This window comes from Cheilinus undulatus, linkage group 9 (genome assembly GCF_018320785.1).
Source record: "Cheilinus undulatus linkage group 9, ASM1832078v1, whole genome shotgun sequence".
In the NCBI taxonomy this organism is placed as follows: Eukaryota; Metazoa; Chordata; class Actinopteri; order Labriformes; family Labridae; genus Cheilinus; species Cheilinus undulatus.
This window is the reverse complement of record NC_054873.1, coordinates 5532494-5553191: the sequence shown is the minus strand read 5'-3', so window position 1 is coordinate 5553191 and position 20698 is coordinate 5532494. Positions and strand designations below refer to the sequence as shown.

Here is a 20698-nt window from a genome sequence, read left to right as displayed (position 1 = left end):
CTCCATTAACTTATCTTTGTTCTGCCTTTTTATTGGGATAAAGTGTGATTTTTAAGAGAGGAGAGTTCTTGAGATATCACAATAAGAAAGGCTCTGACTGATGAATGGATGTAAAACCTAAAAACAAATGTCCTCATCTTTTAGAAAGCACAGAGGCAGAACAGAGCTTTGATGAAGACTTATTAAAAATAATAGTTTATCAAAAGTTGCAATTTAATCTAATAAAAAATGATTATCTGTTTTTAAGAGACTTCTTCTGTTTTTTTATGGCATAAATAGTTATAAAGAACACTATGCAAAATGTAAATAAAAACAGAATGCAATGATTGTTAAATCTCATAAACTCATATTTTTTCACAGCTGACCACAAACAATATATTAGATGTTGAAACTGAGACATCAATGATGTCATGAAAAAATATGAGCTCATTTTGAATTTGATTGCAGCAGCACATCTCAAAAAAGCAGGGACGGGGCAACAAAAGGCTGGAAAAGTAAGTGATACTTTAAAAAATCTGCTGGAGGAGCATTTTGCAACTATTTAGGCCAACTGGCATCAGGTCACTAACATAACTGGGTATAAAAGGAGCATTTTATAGAGGTAGAGTCTTTCAGAAGTAAAGATGGGCAGAGGTCAAGCAACCTACAAAAAACTGTGTCTTAAAAACACAGAGTTTGAGACAAATGTTCCACAATGTAAAATCGACAAATAATTCAGAGAATCTGGAGAAAGCTCTGTGCAAAAGGGATAAAGTTGAATGTCAAGCAGTCAATCAATCTTTATTCGTAAAGCACTTTTCATACAAACCAATGTAGCACAAAGCACTGTACACACAAACAAAATAAAAAAGAAACGATACATGACTCCACCTAACCCCATCCTTGCCCCCTCTTCCCCACCCCGTAATCCAAACACAGTTTTGGCAAGTATAAAGCACACTGAGTAGTCAGATGACTAGAAAAGCACTATACAAGCTCAAATCCATTTACCAAGTCCTTTTTATATCATGAGCAATGGATTCAGTAAGAGCAGGAACTGAGGAAGCACCATCTTAAAATTTCAAATTCAGTATTGGATTCTTGTGATTTTCAGGCCCTTTGGTGGCTCTGCATTAAAAACAGACATGACTTTGGGGCACAGTTGGCCTCGTGGTTTAAGGCATGCCCCATGTATGCTGTCAGCCCGGGTTTGAATCCTGCATGTCTCTCCCCAGCTCTCTCATCCCTGTTTCTGGTTCTGTCTTCTGTCAGTATGGGCATAAAATTCACAAAAAATAAATCTTAAAAAAAAAAAAGTGATTCTGTTCTGGAAATCACTGCATGGTCTGGTAACACAGTTTACAGTAACATTCACAAATGCAAGTTAAAGCTGTATTATTGTGAAGAAGAATCCATATGTGAACAGGATCCAGAAACATTGTTGTCTTCTCTCTCATTTAAAAGGGACTGAGACAAAATGGAAATGTGCTCAGATGAATCAAAATATCAATTTCTTTTTGGAAACCATGGACATCGTGAGCTGCAGACCAAAGAGGAGCCGAATTATCCAGCTTGTTTTTCCAAGACCACCCCTTCAGCATGTGCTCCAAGTTCTTCTCCACCTTAGACTGGAAGACCTCCACAGGGAGACAACCAGGCTGATCAGATGTCAGAACCACCTCAACTGACTCCTCTGCTTTGGAACAGAGGTCCTACTCCCTCTTCACTTCAGTGTCCCAGCACAACATCTGCAGAAGTTCTGATGCTGCACCAGTCCATCTGTCGCTCTTATTGGCAATTTACTCATGAACAAGAACCCAAGATACTCGAACTCCCTCACAGGGATTTCAGTACAAAGTGATACAGAATGGGAAGGTATGAGAAATAAAAGTCGCCTGCACAGCTAAGGTTCTTGGGAGAACTTCTCCTCCAAAGGATTTCCTCACCTCAGGGATTAGGAGAAGAGAAGGAGAACCTGCCTTTAGAACCTTTACCAAACCCAGTTGCCACTTTTGTACCAAGCTTTAAATGTCGTTGGCTGAAACATGCACAAAATTTTATGAAACATTGTCCTGAAATCCCTGAGATTTTCCTTTCTGCTAGATTTTACTTGTGCCTTAGTTGAACTCATAGAGTGAAGTTTTGGTGAAAACACTGACCGTCACAGTCTTTAAGGTAACATGTTTCTCCTTCTTTGTGTCCATGAATGAAACCCCCAGCCCCCCCTCCCCTGTCAGAATAAAGAGACAATGATATGTGACACCCATGAATATTAAATGCACGAATAAATTTAGACGCAGCTGAATGTTTCAGTCTGCTCCCCTTAACCAGTCTGTGCTGTAGCTGATTTAAAGTGTGTGAGGGCGTGGGTGTGTTTGTGGGTGTGTGTGGGTTGTGTGAGCACAGACGGTGAGGCGGCGTGGAGGCGTGGAGGCGTGGCTCAAGACATTTTTCACCAGGCGGGAGACAGCCGACCTCTGACCTCTTAACTCGCCTCAATATGTTTTTTGTACATTGGGTTGTTATTAGCATTATTAGCATCGTAGCACTGAGGAGGCTGAGGGTCATCAATCATCGGAGCGTGTTGTGTTTAAAGAAAAACAGCTGAAATAAATCAGGATCATCCTCAGAGACGCTTTTATCACTGTGGAAGAGGAACATCTGGTTAGGAGAAATAAAAACATTATTACTGACAATAAAATTAACCAGCCTGTCAAAAATTTAATTTCTCCTTTTACTCATCCTGAAGCTGAGTGGCAGATCATTTACCCCTTCCCTCCCTTTCCTTAAAGCTTTACATTTATCAGGGAAACTATTCCCATTTGATACAATTTGAAGTGAACATCCCCAAAAGTCAGAGCAACAATAAAGAACACCAGTTAAACTCTCCTCTTCCTTGTTGATCGGATTTTATGTAGAAATGTCGGTAGGTAACCTGCAACACTCCAAGATAGCATGCAAAATATTTTGTTTTACTTCTTTTGGTCAGGATGAATTCCAGTTTTCTCAACATTTCAAGAAATTAACATCACAGGAAACTCGATTTTGGATAATATTAGGAAAATATTAAGATAAATAAGTAGGGATGCACATTATTGGATATTTTGCTCATATTTGATATGTTGAACGCTCACTCACAACCCAATCACCAGGCCGTCTGAGCATTAAGTCAAAGTTATGGTTGCATTCATGTTCTTGAAGCACAAAGTGATTAGAATTAGACAGGAGCATAAAGTAAGATGTCTATTGATTTTTTCTTGCAAAGTGATGAAAGTAACAGTTACACATCAGCTCATTCACCAGCTGGGAATTTGCAGAAAGGCTAAAGCTGCTTGCTTTCATCCCAAGTACACAAACCAATTCTCATAAGACAAGGATGCTGTTTTAAAGTTAAAAACATGTGGAGTTGACACCGTTGATATGGATAACAGGGCCTCACAACTAATCACAATGAAATCATCGAGCATTTGAATACACACATTACAGTTCATCTTAGCCAGAGTTTATGTGATGTTTGTGTGTGGGTTGAACTCAGGTGCGGAGACGGAAGCAGTTTTAACAGTTTTATTGTGAGGATAAGTGCACCAGGGAAGGGGATTCCAAGAGTCCAGGAGGGAGTGAGGGAGTGCTGGAGCTGGCTGTGGTGAATTGAGCAGGAGGCACTGGAAAAAAGGAGGAGAGGCACGTTAGCGACAAGATAGACAAAATGCAAACACTAGAGATCACTGGAAACATCCAAAAAGCACAAAGAACTTCTCTGAAGGATCACGAGAAGGAGCCTGGAGACAACGTTTACCGTGAGGTAATGTAGACAAGACTCAGGCGCTGTAGAGAGCTGCAGCCAGTCTTAAATAGCAGGTGTGATTAGAGGATTCGCTGCAGGTGTGCCTCTCCACAGCACCAGGGGGGCAGGGTGAACGCCTCAGGAGAAACAGAGTCAAGTTAGCAGCCAGCAACCAGCTCCGGAAACCGGAAGTACCACAAAGTAAAATATTCAATACAAAATAAACACCACAGTTTAATTTCTAAAAGATTATCCAAATATGAATTTTAAAACATAGTATAACACTTTCATAGCCTAATATGTGAAAAGAGCCATGTTGGTCATTAAGGGCTTCTTTATTATGCCAATCTCAAACTGTACAGGACATTTGTTATTACTTTCAGATGTATAGTGTTACCTGGATTTTTATTCCCCCTTTCACATCAACACCATACACAAGGTGTGTGTTCTTATTTTTATTATGGTCTTTTCCTTCCACATGCAAAAGTGTACATGTTAATATTTACATATCCTGTTATTTTAAATTATTATTGATATTTGTTATTATTATTGCTATTGTTAGTTAAATTGGATTTAAGTATCGTTTACACATTTTATTTCTTACTTTTGTTAGATATTGCTGATTTCTGTCTCTCTCTTGTAGAGCTGCTGTAAAAACCAAATTTCCCCCAATGGGGGGATCAAAAAAAGTTAAAAGTATCTTATCTTATCTTATCTTATCTTATCTTATCTTATCTGCCGCACTTATTTTATATTTGACACTGATCCAAACATAATAATGCACAACAAACAGTGTTGGCAACATTGTTTGACATATACCAGGTTCTGATGACCAGGAAGAAAAAGCACTCTACTTTGCATGTATTGTATTGAAAAATAACTTTTTTTTTTCACTTTTTCCTATCTTAAACACAGGGGTGCATGGTGTAACATTGTGGCATTTAAAGGGTTAAACTTCCTGAAAGTTATGATTATTGATTTTTTATGAGCAGAGGGGGAGTGGGTTCAAAAAAATGAACAAAAAAACTTTTGAAAAGCATAAATGATAAAACTTTTATAGCGTCATTTATGAAATGGGACATTTTGGTCCTCAGAGGCTGATGTGTCGCACCTATTTTACATTTGACATCGATCCAAACATAATAATGAATAAAAAACAGTGATGGCAAAAAAATTTTGACATACACCAGGTTCTGATGACCAGGAAGAAAAAACACTCTACTTTGCATGGATTGTATTGAAAATAACTTTTCACTTTTTCTCATCTAAAGCACAGCATGGTGACAGTTCCTGGCATTTAAAAGGTTACATCTCTTAAAAGTTATGATTATTTCATTTTTATGAGTCTAGGGGTTTCAAAAAAACTATTTTAAAAAATCCTTTTGAAAAATATGAATGTATAATACTTTTATAGCCTCATTTATAACATGAGCCACTGTGGGCCTTAAGGGCTCTGAAGGGTGTGAAGGTTAATGAATATGCTTTCACTTATTCAAGCCAATTTCAAGCCAGCTTTCCACTACCCTAAGCCTAATAGAGTAGTGATATTAGTATTAATTACTAATGTTGGATTCAAGAAGAACATGCACAGGTGTCAAACATGAAAACCTACTTCAAATATGGATCCTTTTGTATCAGCATGATTAATGTGTATCATTTGTACATTATTGAACAGTGTTATTTTGTATCCCATATTTTTCACCCATCGTGCTTTTTTAATTCCTCTATTAGTTTGGAGGAATTAAACCAAAAAAGTAGCAGAAAAAAATCTTTCTTTTCGCTGAGTGGATTTTTGTGTCAGAAAATCCTCTAAGAACAGAAAAACAGACATGGACCAGCTTTGATGCAAGATCTTAAGATGAAGATCTTAAAATTTTGGCCCCCTACAAAAGTCAGAGGGCCCCAAGGGGACAGATGGACAGAGGACTGCATTTGTTGTTGTGCAATCAGCTGGCTAACAGCTAGCCCTGCCCACCCCCACCCTACCCCCCTGCTTCTTTTAGAAGGGGTCAGTGGGTTCATCTGGAGGCATGAGTCTGAAGGTGCTTTCAATGATATTAAAATCATATGGTAATCCATTCATTTATGCATGTATCATCTATGCAAAGGCATTATTTGATTAATTAATGAAAGCCATTAAAATATCAACAGTTAAACATTTTTTGAATATAAAAGTCTCATTTTGAAGATTATATCCTGATAAAAAGAACCATCAAAGTGAGCAAAACTTAGCACAAACAGTAGGGAAATTTTCTGCTCAGTATATTTCATTGTCATAACAATGTTTCTTGGCATAAATCTTATACTGTTGTAAAGCCTGTTTATACCCCTTTAAAATGGTGACACGTTTGTTAGGAGCATGCATTTGTGGGATGAGCAGCAGAGCTGAGCTGCTAACTTTGTCTCCAGGCTACTTAACCGAACTTACAACCCCCATGCGCCACACCTTCTCAAAACTCATTTTTATAGACTTTCTTTTATTTGATGTCATCTCCTAGCTTTTACTGTCTCCTCCCTCTTTTGGTCATTTTTCTCTCTTTTAAATTTCATACTTCTTTTCATATTTATTATTAATGTTTATTATTATTATTATTATTATTATTATTATTATTATATAGTCTAGCTTTTTTGATTGATTAATCTCTACACATTGTGTTTTTATTCTATTCTTACTGTTTCTATTTTTATTCAGTTCTGTCTCTTCTTAATATTTAAATTCTCTTCCATCTCTGGTCTTTAGGTCTTTTTTATATGTAGTTGGGTTCCTGTGTTGCCTGGATTTGTCCAGGTTGTTCTAGGTGTTTATTCTGGTGCTTTATTCTAATTCTAGATTTTTAATTTTCTGGGTTTTATTATGTCTTTCTACGTTGATATGCTCTTGGGTTTTATAACGATTAATTATTGGCTGAATTTTCTTCATTGGTTCTCCTGTTGACAGGGATTTGTCTTTCTTGTTTTGTTGTAATGATTGTTTTATCAGGATTTATCTAAATTATGATGCTCCTTTGTAAATCTCTGTTTTAGAGGTGCAATAGAATTTTACAAATCTATCATTATCATTATTTTTATTATTATTAACAACAATACTACTATTATTATTATTATTATTATCATCTCAGTGAGAAGACTTTAACACCCAGAGTGTGAAAGTCTTGGACAACCATGACTTACTGTTGAATGAACGTGAACTCATGCAGACATCTTTATGAACACTAGGTGGCGGTATCTCAGGTTTCACAAATTTCCTCAGAAGAGAAGAAGAAACGATGGCGGCGACAGGAGAAGAGGATACAACCACCACGACTGTACACACTGCTAGACAGCTTTTAAAACACATACAATGAATATTTTAGACCGTAGACAATGTGTTCAGTTGCATACTTTATATCGTTGACTTAAGACAGGAAAAAATACTAAATTTACTCGAAGTTTCCCGAAAATTAGCAAATACTATCAGAGTCGGTAAGTGACTCGATGCCGCCATCTTGTGTCCGTTGGCTGGGATTTTGCTGTAGGAGGAGAGTAAACCAGCCTGAACTTCAGACCCGATGAAACTGGTTTTATGGGTCACCTTTATGACAGTTTATATATGACACAAATTCAGTGACATGTGTTTGTTTCCGGACTTTGAGACGAGGTGAACAGTCGGAGGTTCAGACGATACCCCTGAGGACAACAACCCATAGGTACGATAATACCAAGTCTAAAATGGTTACGGAAATGCTGCATAACGACTGATTATTGATTTACAAGAAGTTAATTTCCGTTGGCTTAAAGTCAGCTTTACCCTTTCGCTTGTCTTTTTTTAGTTCATTGTGTTAAGCATCTGCTTTTTGGACAGATTTCTTCATCAGTAGGGTACTTTGCATTGAGACAAAATCATTACTTACCCGTTAAAATGCTTAACTCCATATTCTTTAATGAGAGCAGATGAGTTACACGTTTATTGTTGGCGGTATATTGTATGATAACCTAAGCGCAGGAGTACATGATGATATTGGCAGCAGGCAGCTGCAGAAAAAATGATGAAAAAAGCTGAAAATGTACCAAGAAACGTTGCTCTTTGGTTATGCATTTGCCCTATAGCCTAAACAAGTGGATCTTTCTCCCTTGCAGGTACTGAAGTGTTTATACTGTAAACAGATTTTATCTTTAAAAGGAGAAGAATGAAACAATAAGCATGCAAATGAAGATGAAATTATTAACTTACCTATGAAAATTGTATTTCTAAGAATTTCCCCAACTGCTTACAGAGAGGGGATTCTTAACCCAGCTTTTCTAAACGTTTGTTTGCTTGCATTGTTTTGCTTTGCACACAGAAACAAAAGTATTTCACAAAAACTACCAGGGTCAAAATTACGTCTCCTTTTTCCTGGATAACAGCCTGCAGTCATTTGTTGTAGTTTTAGTTTCAGACATGTCTCCTGAGGATTCTCAACCCATTCTTCTTTGGCAGATCTCTCAGATCGATGGTGTTCTAGTGTGGACCTTGGTCTTCAGTTCACTTTGGCCTTTCTTGGAGACACGTCTGTTTTGGGTCGTTGTCGTACTAGACAAGGCGACAACCCAGACTCAGTTTTGTTGCTGACTGCTTCAGGTTTTCTTTCTAAATCTTCACATATCTGTCTCTCTTTACGTTTCCTTCCACCTTTACCAGATTCCCAGTTCCAGACGCACTGAAGCATTCCCACAGGGTAGTACTCCCACTGCTGTGTTTCACTGTGGGGACGATGTTCTTTGGGTTATATTCCTCTCCCTTCTTTCTCCAAACATCACCAACATCTCTGTGACCAAAGAGCTGTTGTTTGGTCTCATCTGAAGTAAGGACACGCTTCCAGGATCAGAATCTTTTTCCAGGTTGTCCTTAGCAGACTTCAGTCTGGCTTGAAGGTCTCTCGTCTGCAGAAGTGGACTTTTTCTTGACCTATAACATCTTAGTCCAAAGACCAGTGGACCAACAGCAGCAGATGACATGGTACCTGAAACCATCACTGACTGTGGAAACTAAAAACCCTTGACTTGAAGCATGTTGGATTCTGTGCCTCTCCGATCGTCCTCCTTGGATGCTGATTTCTAACAGAATTTACTTTGATCCAAAAACAGGACTTTGGACCACTGAGCAACGGTCCAGTTCTTTTTCCCCTTAGCCCAGGTGAGACGCTGATAACATCTGTGGCTCAGGATTGGCTCAACACTTGAAACACAACACTTGTAGTCCATCTCTTTCCATTTACTGAGCAGGGGATGTTAACATTTGAGTTGTAGTTTGCAAGATACCATCCACAGAATGTCAGTGAGTCCATGGATGTTTATAACAGCCATGACTGACTGAGTCATGCAAACTGGTTTGTGCACTTTCCCACTCTGCATGATGCAGGGAGTTGGTTTGAATTTGTGTGTCAGGGTCCTAAAACTGCTTTTGCCCTAGATGAGTAGAGTAAGTCACGATCCTACGCAGCCAAAAGCATACAGTATGTTTGTTTGTATATAAGTACAAGGAATGAGAGCTTCTTCCAATGGTCACTGCAAAGAGGTGACTTGATTAAATTTTAAACTAAATTTGGCTGGAGCTCAGTGATCTGATAATGCTCACAGAAAGATCACATAAAATTTACTCAGAACATCAGACAATGAGACGCTTTACCTTTGTACCTGGAAGCAGTATAACCACTTTACAGCACTTTTGTTACCTTGTTTTAAACTCAGTTATACTGAATCTATTCAATTAAGCACCCTGTTTGAGAATAGTTTAAAGACACCATTAAACAGTGGAATTTCTAGGCTACTGTCAGTGATAAAATGGAGAAAAAAGTTGAATGTACAGTCGTGAAAAAGTTTCAGGCACGTAGGGCGCTAAGGATTCATCATGGGGCTTGATTTGCCAAAACCCAGGGCTGAAGGGAGGGTGGAACAGTCAAGCCTGACTGATGTTGAAACACACATGTTGCTTGGCAGCCAAGGTCAAACTTCACAAAGGCATTTTTATACCTGGTAACACGCCCAAAGACTTCAAGTGGTTTTCGGGGCCTTGGGACGTTCACACCTTGACCAAACCTACTTTCCTCCTGGACGGTACCCAGGCCGTGCTTATTTGCTACATCCACCCCTATACCTTAAAGGTGTGGACTTTGTTTTTTTTTGTTCAACAGATTATTTTCTCATGCAAGGACATCCAGAGCTCAGTCTAGGTTGTGTCAATCCTCCTTCCCACCTGCTGTTGCCCTCAGGCTTACTCGCCATTACAAGCCATAATTTTTGGCCCAAACATGCCTAAAAAATAAATCTTCATTTTTAACCTTTTGGCCCTTTGGTGTGATATTTGCACATTTTTCTTCCATTATTGATAAAGATATCTTTCTTGTCTTTCCTCCAGTCATTCAGATCTGGTTTGTCTTTCCAGTTCATGACCTAAAGATGCAGAAGGATCAGTGCTGTGTGAAGCTCTCGGTCCAGCCGTCCAGAGGACTCGTGGATGAGAAGTTTACCATCTTGGTCCAGAACACGCTGCCTGGTTTCCAGCTGACTCTACACGCCCTCCACCGTAGCGATGATGGACACGACTGGGAGGCGTTTGCTCACTACACCGCCGATAACACGGGGACTGTGAACGGTACATGACTTGAGATCCTGACCTTGACAATTCATTGCAGATGTTATTAAAATGTTTCTACATTTCCATTTATTTCCGAATCAGAGCTTATTTAAATTCAGACTTGTTGACAAGCCTAAAGGTAAAAAAATAACAGAAAGCAGCCACAATTTGGCACCGTTATTCAACATGGTTAATCAATTTAAAGTTGTTTTGCAGAGTGTGGCTAACACTGGCATTGCTTACACCACTAGCCTTCAGTTCTCCTGTAGGGTTATTGTCCATATGCCTTTTATTTGCTTTGGTTTAGGCTTTGCCCCTTTCATGTGCCTGTTTTACCTGGTAGCACTCATGTATGAAGGCTGTAGAGCTCCAAGCAGGTGGCCCAGGGTCAAGCCTGACCTCTGGCTCCTTTCCTAGATCTCATTCTTCACTCTCTCTCCCAAATTTCCAACTCCGTCATCTGTTCTGTCCAAATACAGGCATAAAAAACAAATCTGAAATAACACTTAGAGCTTGACGACTGCTTAGACACAAGATTTTAATGGCATTATAGACAAAAATTTAAGAAATATTCATAATTTATCTCACTGACTTGTAATTTCTTCCAAATGAATGAGGTTGACGATATGTAATGTTTTAGTTGACCTCATGTGCACTGCACATTTTTGTAATAGTGTAGGAGGAATTAAGATCAAACTCTGGTAATAATTTTTATAATTCTAACTTCACAGTTTCAGAAGATCCCAGTCTTGGAGGGACGTATTCTGGTGTTGAACAGATGGGTCTCATGTGGAGCCTCAGAACAGTTCCTGGCAGCAAACCTTGGCTCAGGTAGGAAAACGAGAGTAAAACTGTTTACAAAATACCAAAAATATCAGAATCAGCATCAGTGTCCATTGTCCCTCAGGATGAGAAAGATGAACGTCCAGACTCCCATGGTGTTCACAATCTCCGTGTACCAGGGTCACCAGACGGAGGGCTTCACAGATCAGGTGCCACTCGGCGGTGTGGTGGTGGAGCGCTGGTATATGGCGCCTGGTGTCAAGAGAGAACCAATCACTGAGGAAGGACTCACTGCGATTCTCTTCCTGCCCTCAGGTAGGACCTTGGTAGATTTGTGGCAAAGGTGTCCTTTGAGCGGCTAAGGTGGTCTACAGAAACAGTTTTCCCTGGCACAAATCTCAATAAGTGAGACATCTGGCAGGTAAAGGAAGGCACAAAGTTTTTACACAAAAGCATGTTGAGAAGATCAGCAACGAGATGAGATTTACCACTTTCTTCACAGGAGGCGCCAAAATCTACAAAGACAGTTCTGCACAGGAACTGTAATTCATAAGCTACCAGGATTGACAAACTAAATTTAAAAAATAAAGTAACACTTTATTTAGAAATTTTACAGTAATGAGTGGTAATTATCTGGTAATTTCTCAAGAATAACGTGGTAATTACCTTGTAATAAGTTGGAATGTTACCAAGTAATAACTCAGAAATATTGTAATGTTAAGAAATTATCCCCCCCCACCCCCAAAGAAAACTTTTAAAAAGTTTACATATCGTTATAGTTATGAGCATTTCTGGAGATTCATCCAGCTGATGTATTGGCTGTAGACATCAGCAGTATAAATCCTATCAGCCTTAGAAAATCAGTAAAATGGACAAATGCACCACCAAGTATAGGTGGTTGCATAGGGCGTGCCTCTTCCTGCTCCACTTGACTCAGCCTGTCTTTGCACAAGAGACGCCTGATGTTTTTCAATAAAATAACGGTGTTTATGTATCTATATCGGTATTGGTATGAGCCAAAATGGCTGGGAAAAATCCACCACTGTATGTCTGCATAATTCGATGTCACATGACCATCACAGTTCACTCAGTGTTGTGTCTCTCTTGAAGGACCGGGACCTTTCCCTGCCCTCATAGACCTCTGGGGGGGTGGAGGGCAGTTGGTGGAGTACCGTGCATCTCTTCTGGCCTCCAACGGCATCGCCGCCCTGGCCCTCGACTACCTGACACCAAAAGTTACCATGGAAACAGGGAAGCCAGTTGAAAATGATTATTTTGAGGTAAGTGTGTTATTCATGGATTTTTGAATTTCTGTTGATTTAGAAGAGCCAGAAAGCCTTGTGTCCATCCTACCGTGTTAATGTGTTGTTTTCTGACGTTTCCTGCAGAAGGCCTATAAAGTCCTGGAACAACATCCTCAGATCCTCGGCAGTAGGATCGCCATGTTGGGTCTTTCTTTCGGCACCAGCATGACCTTCAAAATGGCCGTTTACTCTCAAGTTATAAAGGTGAGGCTATAATAGCCTAGAGCTTCTTCTCAAATAAATGTTGGTTTACGACTTTGAATGAGGAAGTTAATGCTAAAGGCCTAAAATCTTCAGGTGAGCCAATTCCAATCTTTTTTTTCCTGGTCTGTCCTGCTGATACTGATTTATGGCCAATACAGCCGTCATTTCTTTCAGGAAGACTTTTAGAAAGGTTCTGCCCTTTCCAAACACTGTCTGTTGGGTGTTGCCCATATCTCATGCCATGGAAGAGTTAAACTGTCTGACATGTCAGGTTACAAGGTTACATGATCATCTCTCTCATACAAAATTCAAAATCATCAGCAGCACTAAACAAAAAACGTAAATGTCAAGTATTCCCCAAGTGCTGTTAAACAGAGTAAGGACTTTTTTTTAGCACACCTGTTTGTTGAAATGATTTCTGATATCTCTCTGTTGTCTTTCAGCTCAGATGTGCAGTGTGTGTCAGTGGGAGTCATGTTCAGCCAGTAGATGGATCCGTGAAAGAAATACTGGGCTACTTCAACAAGTAAGTTGTAAACCATCTGATAAACCTAGATATGAAACTGATGTCTGGCCTCAGGCCAGTGCCTGATCCTCGAAGAAATAACATCTGAAAACTCGAAAGATTTTATGCAGTCAAAGATTTTCTTTATCCCATCAGGAACGCTGAAAAAACTCGCTTCAACGAGGAGAACCAGGCAATCTGGCATGATCTGCTGCTTCCCATCCCCACAGACCCGGCATTCAAAGTTGATGTAAGTATTAAAAGATATTTCTAAATCTTTCTATTTCTGTCAATCTTTTCTTTAGATTGAAAGAAATGTGCTGCTACCAGGGTCTGCTTTAATTTCCTTTTGTTTTCTTCTACAAAATAGGAAGCTTCATAAACCTCATTTGTTTTGTTTTTTTTTTTTTCAAAATAAATGAATTCCTTTTAAAGTTTTCCTGGATACTTGCATTGACTGTTGTCATCCTATTTCATTTATTGCAGATGTATGTAGACCTACACCTCAGCCAACTTTATTTTGTAGTACAATTCAAGTGCCACTAGATGGCAGTAGCTGTATTTTCTTTGCTATCTGTAAATCATGCATTACTCAGAGAGTTTGTAGCGTGCTGCTTATTGAAGCATGAGATGATTGTGTCTGCTGAAATGGAAAAGAGTGATTAATCAATAGGTGGTTTTGAGTGAATCTAGACTGAAAATAAAATTTTACCAAATATGCTTACATCCACACCCACATGCACATCTGCAACACATACACATAGACACATAAGTACACACACAAACAAATAAATACACACACAACTTGTTAGTTTTTTCCTTAATTCTAAAAATGAATAGACACTATTGTGACAAGTAGTGTTTTGTCTAATAGCATGCATATTATCACTCAAGTTTTTTCTCTTTTTTTAATTTCTTGAATATATTTTTCATTTTATTTTTTGCCTTTTGTTACTTATGTTATTTGTAATGAAATTAGAGCAGTCAGGCATTCGCACAGGATAAGTGAAATCAATATAAGTTACTTGATTAATTAATTAATTCTTAAAGTAATTGATCTCTCCAATTACCCATAGAGGTCGACTGCTCAACAAAAAACAGGCTCCAGTCCCTAATGTTCCCTAGTCTGTGTACTCATAAGTGCTATACCTTCCTGGCACCTGCTTGCATGTGGGCGCTCTGTGTGGTAGGAAGTCTAGCTGGTAATGTGTAATGTCCTTCTTTGCATGTATATTCAGTGCTTTTCTTGCAGTGTGGAAGCTGGTATTGTCAGTATTTATTGAATGAACTGTTACGATGTTGGATGCTCTCAGGCACTCTGCATTTTTCTTAATCTTGATGTTTGTATGTCAGTGTATGTTTGAGCTGTTTATGTTGCACTACTGCCCAAGGCAAATTTCCCCTCGGGGGCAATAAAGTATATCTTATCTTGACTGTCTCTACAAAACGCCTTATATCGATGAACATGTGAGACTATACTGCAGAGTTGGATTCAACAACAAAGCATTTTTTTCTTTTATAGCTCATAAACAGTGTCTAAGATCCACTGATTGATATAGTAAGCTGTGACTTTATTCTCAACATTTTGTCTAAACACAAGGGTTATAAGGTATCGGTTAGCCTTTATGATTATACTACACACAGTGCTTCTCCTAGACACCAGAGTATTAACCAGGTAATGTCTGATAAATCCACAGGTAAAGGACTCCACATTTAGTAGCCATAGATCATGATTAAAGCTGAACTGTTGCTCCTGTTCCTCTGAGCAGGTTGGACGACTTCGGGTTCCTCTGATGCTGATAGTTGGAGAGGATGATCAGAACTGGCCCGCCCCTGAGTCTGCAAAGGATGTGAGTTATTTTGTTATCATGTTTGAAATATTTTAATGTGAGAGTGTCTACAACCAGCTTCCTCTTTGCTCTATGCCTGTCATGATGAGTGATGACTGCAGAATAGTTTGTTAAAAGTTTACAAGTTTTTCTCCCTCTAGTTGTTAAAACTCTTAATCCTGTCTGAGAAAACTGCTATGGTCTCAAGTTACTATCTAATATATCTGATCTCAGTGTTAAACGTACAAACATGAATGTGCAAATTAAATCCAAAGTAGTACCACTGTAAATAAATATTACCAGAGTTCTAACTTAGGTTTTTCCTCTGTTTATCCAGATAAAAGAGATGATGGAGCAGGCTGGGAACAGCCACCTGCTGACTGTCTTGTCCTACCCAAACGCTGGTCACCTGATTGAGCCTCCGTACACGCCGCACGTCCGAGCCACCAACTTTGTAACAGTGGACACACGTCAGAAAAGTAGGTCGATTCTCAGACTGTTCTGATGTGAAGGAGACGTATTGAATGATCCGGGATCATCTCTGTTGTCTTTGCAGTGGTGGCTCTTTGGGGCGGAGAGATGGTGGCTCATTCTCGCGCTCAGGAAGACGCCTGGAGGAAGATGCTGGTGTTTCTTAGGGAGAATCTGTACGGTGGCACAAACCCTGATGCAATTTCAACGCCGAACCTGTAACAAAGGTGAAAATATAGGATTATGAGCACAAGAGGCTTCTGCTGATTGATTGAACTTTTCATTCAAGCTCTTAATGTGTCACATGCTCATACAGACGGGCTGTGAAATGCTAGGACTGTTCCACATGATAATGTTGTTACACATGTAGGCCAGCATACTCTAAAGGATTGTATGTGATTTAATTAATGATTTAATTAAAAACATCCACAAACATAAGTTGAAGTCAGATTTGTGTGTATTTCTGTCCTTTTGTATGTACGGGTCAGAAACAAACGGCATCCTCTTCTCCCCCATAAACCATAGCAGATTTAGCTGCCAGCATTTCTCTCATCTTTGGTAACTGTGATGGGCCCCTTCATGACTGTGGCCCCCAGAGCCTGTGGCTTTGTTTGTTCATGTTTTTCTTCACTGGCTATGATTGCTTAAGACAAACTGGAAAAGGGCCTCATGTTGCTTTTTGCCTGGAGCCTCCAGTGACTAAAACTTCCCCAGGTTGTACCAAAGTTATGAAAGGTATTTTCCAAAGAGGCATCGAACCTTCCTTATTAGAGCTGCACTGAGAGGAGGAGCAACACTGAAGGAGGAGAGGCTTCCAGGTACAAATCTGCTAAATTAAGGTAAAAAATCATTTGAGCCACAGCTGAACTCCTGTTGACTGTCATCTCCCTGTCTCTCTTTAAGGACGTCAGCTGAAATCATCGTCTCCTCAGTGGAATCTCTGCACATCTCTGGTGAGTACATGACCCATGAAGACATGATCAAGTGATGAAAGTTTTAGTTCAAGATAGAATTATACATGTAGATTTTTTACACATGTTCACAGTAGTCATACATTAATCTGTAATGCCATAGAAATGTGCCACTGCTTACATCCAGATGTAGCCAACATTTGGCCCTAGCCGCAAAACAGAAAACGAAAGAGAGCGTACACCTGCTAGTGTATGTCACAGCTAGCCAGAGCTAAAGCTAACTAGCTGACTAGTCTTGACTTGTTTCTGGAATGTCAAAACAGGTAAACCTGTCAGACAAGAAACATGACTTACACTCAGTGATAGTCTGTGTTAAAAGTCACAGCAGGGCTCGACAATTTATAGAGTATCATCCATGCATAAAGCAATTCAGTCTGCTTGATGAAACAAAGCACTTCTAACATTATGGGCAATCAAATATAAAACATATTAAAAGTTAGATCAACTAGAACTACCAGCTGGTGGTTATAGGTATTCCTGAAGTTCCCTATGAGTGAAGTCTGGGGTGTTTTCTAAGGTACAAATATTATAAGAAATGGACATGCATGCGCCAATAACCTTGACCTGTGACCTTCCAAAATTTAACCAGGAATTTAAACTGAACCTTCAGTGCAGCAGAAATGTTTTTGTAGCCTTCTCCAGATCTGTTTTGTTCTTTTATGTGGTCTTTGTGGTCATATAACCTTTAAGACATTTGTTTGAAATCCCTCCAGCACACATGTTCTGATAGTCCAGAGTTCCTGAAAAAGTAAATGTTTTTAACTTGATTGTGCTTAAAGTGTTGAGATTCAACAGGCCTTTTTCATAAAAAATGCAGGCGGGTGACAAATATCAATAACTGTTCTAGTCCCACTTAACAAAACTTGCCTCCATCTTACAAATATTTAGTAATAACTGTGGTTCAAGGTTGAAGGTTTCCCACTTTTTGTCCTCAGACTGTAGAAATGTCTGCTGCCAGCTGTCTGTTGACTGAAGATCAGTTCCTGTGCTCCATCTGTCTGGATGTCTTCACTGATCCTGTCGCCTTATCATGTGGACACAACTTCTGTCAAAGCTGCATCACTGAACACTGGGATAGTAATGTCCCATATCGATGTCCCAACTGTAAAGAGGTTTTCTCCACCAGACCACAGCTGAAGGTGAATATTTTCATCAAGGAGATGGCTGCTCAGTTCAGACAGTCAGCTCAGCAGGAATCCAGCAGCAGCAGCTCAGAAAGACAAGTTTCCAAACCAGGAGAAGTTCCCTGTGACGTCTGCACTGGAACCAAACTGAATGCCCTGAAGTCCTGCCTGGTGTGTCTGGCTTCTTACTGTGAGACTCACCTGGAGCCTCATCTGACCATGTCAGGTCTGAAGAAACATCAGCTGATCGACCCTGTGGAGAACCTGGAAGACTGGATGTGTGAGAAGCACGACAAACTGCTGGAGCTGTTCTGTAAGAACGACCAGAGGTGTGTCTGCGTGATGTGCACGGTTTTAGAGCATCAGACCCACAGTGTTGTTCCTGTGAAAGAAGAATATTATAGAAAGAAGGCTGAACTGGAGAAAAGAAAGGCTGAAATGAATCAGATGATCCAGAAGAGACAACTGAAGATTCAAGAGCTTAAACGCTCAGTGAAGCTCAGTGATCAGAACGCAGAGAGAGAGATTGCAGAAAGTGTTCAGGTCTTCAATGCTCTGATAGAGACTGTGCAGAGAAACCTCGACAAACTCATCAATTCAGTCAAAGAGAAGCAGGAAAAGACAAAGAACCAGGCTGAAGGCTTCATCAGAGAGCTGGAACAGGAAATCTCTGATCTGGAGAAGACGAGCACTGAGGTGGAGCAGCTCTCACGCTCTGAAGACCACCTCCAACTCCTCCAGAACTTCAAGTCTCTGAACGCTGCTCCACCCACCAAGGACTGGACTGAAGTCAGAGTCCATCCACCTTCACATGAGGAGACTGTGAAGAGAGCTGTGAAGCAGCTGGAGGAGACCATCAGTATACAGATGGAGAAGCTGATCTGTGAGGTGGAGCTGAAGAGGATCCAGCAGTATGAGGTGGATGTGACACTCGATCCTGATACAGCATATCCTAAACTCATCCTGTCTGATGATGGAAAACAAGTTAAATATGGTGACATGAAGAAGAATCTCCCGGACAACCCAAAGAGATTTGATAAATGCAGTTGTGTCTTGTCACAGCAGAGTTTCTCTTCAGGCAGATTTTACTACGAGGTTCAGGTTAAAGGGAAGACTGTGTGGGATTTAGGAGTGGCCAGAGAATCAATCAACAGGAAGGGACAAATCACAACAGGTCCTCAGAGCGGTTACTGGACGATATGTTTGAGGAATGGAAATGAGTACAAAGCTTGTGCTGGCCCATCAGTCCGTCTCTCTCTGCAGTCTGGTCCTGAGAAGGTGGGGGTGTTTGTGGATTATGAGGAGGGTCTGGTCTCCTTTTATGACGTTGATGCTGCAGCTCTGATCTACTCCTTTACTGACTGCTCCTTCACTGAGGAACTCTACCCATACTTTAGTCCTTGTAATTATGATGGTGGTAAAAACTCTGCTCCTCTGGTCATCTCTCCTGTTGTTTAATCTGAGTAGATAGACTATTGAGACACAGCAGAGAAATTCATGGAAGAGATTAACCATTATTTGCTTAATTTTTCTTGTGCACTTCAAATCATGTTTTTGCAAAGTTAAACCTCCAGTTAAGCACCGTTGGATTGGCTGGGGTCAACTTTGGCACGCTCACCCTTTCAGAGATCCATGTTCAGCTGCTCTCCACTTTGGCCTTCAAAGTTTCCATTTGTACATAAGAAGTATTAAAAGTTAGCTTGAATCTTTTTTTTTATTGTATATGTAAACTAGAATGGCCGTCTGAGGCAGCAGACCCACGCCGAAGCAGCGCCACCGAGAAAGTCACGCTCCCATTGATTGACTATGGTGTTCAAAATTCGACGTCCGAGAAAAACCGAACAGCTGCGTGGATCATCACCAAAATATAATCGATTCTTCCCTGTCACTATCCCATCATTCTCTGAAAGTTTGGTGAAGATCCGACTTTTCGTTGTCGAGTTATCTTGTACACATACAAACAAACAAAGATAGAAAGATACGGAACCCTTAACATAACCCTGCTGATTTCATCGGTGTGGGTAAAAATGTAATTTGCTTTCTCTCTTAATCAATAATATCAAACTGTAATCTTTCTGCATGCCTAATAAGGTTGTTTTGGTGTTAACTGATATCAGTCTAAGAATAAAAACTTGATTTTTTTGTCATGACCACCAAATTAAAGATTGTTCCACAGACTAAAACTACTGACTCAGTCTTTTGACTTCAAAGGTGAGTCTCAATGAACATCCAACGGCAAGCAGTGGAAGACTGGGAAACTAAAACTAGATTTAATCTGCAACCCTAGTCTGATTTAATTATTCTCTAGAAATGTCTTTCTCAGAGATTTGTTTTTCTTTCCAGTCAATGAAAGTCTACTCACATATTAACATTAGCACTCAGCCCCACTGGTGAAAACATATAACTGTCTCAAACTCACTTCATTAAAGAATATCAGCGTTAACACTCAGCCTCGTCAAAGAGTGGTGGATAACTGGTTTAATCCTGATGTTCAGGAATGAGAGAAAAGGAACATTTAGTGATTACAGTAAAAGTTACATCTACAGATTAGATTAGATTATACATGCTGCTCCCTTTTGCTCATTAAACTGAGGGGCTTAAGAATTTGCAGATGGAACTTACTGCTTTGTCCTGTTTTCTTTTTTTGATGTTCATTTGTCCTTGTTGGCAGGGGGCACACCGCCAAACATAAATGAATATTAATAAATGAATATATATGACCACAAATCATGTGTTTCTTGACAAAATGGTCCTGACTAAACTAGTCGTTTAGGCATGCTCAGTCACTAAGCATATCTTAACCTAAATTATACTGGTTTAAAAAACTTTCATATAGCTCACCTTGTGGATATTAAAGTGGCCTCAGCATCCTTGTACACCTCAACATGTGACCCTCAGTGGAAAAAGGTTTGGACACTTCTGCTGTATTGAATTAAAGTAACAGGGCTGCAGCTCAGTTGTTGGACAACCAGCTGTGCTAGCCTTTTTATGAAAAAAAAAACTTTGCATTCATTTGTCTTATTCTACAGAAGATTAGGGCCACTGAAAAAATTGAATTCTGACTTTAATCTCAGGTTTCTGACTTTTTCTCAGAATTAAAAAAAAATTGCATCTCAAAATTTTTTTTTCATTGGCCCTTATCCTCTTCTGTA

The 20698-nt window shown here is 39.7% G+C and overlaps 2 protein-coding genes across 2 annotated transcripts; both read left to right on the top strand.

Annotated features, from left to right (window-relative positions):
* Positions 1–7035: 7035 nt before the first annotated feature.
* LOC121515505 (acyl-coenzyme A thioesterase 1-like) lies at positions 7036–15719 on the top strand. The gene is made up of 11 exons (XM_041796309.1): positions 7036–7449; positions 10164–10373; positions 11087–11186; positions 11263–11453; positions 12249–12418; positions 12527–12646; positions 13090–13172; positions 13308–13401; positions 14921–15001; positions 15318–15459; positions 15537–15719. The coding sequence occupies exons 2-11, from the start codon at positions 10178–10180 to the stop codon at positions 15671–15673; spliced, it is 1314 nt and encodes a 437-aa protein (XP_041652243.1). The 5' UTR covers positions 7036–7449; positions 10164–10177; the 3' UTR covers positions 15674–15719.
* A 468-nt stretch (positions 15720–16187) lies between these two features.
* LOC121515504 (zinc finger protein RFP-like) lies at positions 16188–19324 on the top strand. The gene is made up of 3 exons (XM_041796308.1): positions 16188–16269; positions 16355–16404; positions 17358–19324. Exon 3 carries the CDS (start codon positions 17367–17369, stop codon positions 19002–19004), a length of 1638 nt encoding a protein of 545 aa, XP_041652242.1. The 5' UTR covers positions 16188–16269; positions 16355–16404; positions 17358–17366; the 3' UTR covers positions 19005–19324.
* Positions 19325–20698: the final 1374 nt, after the last annotated feature.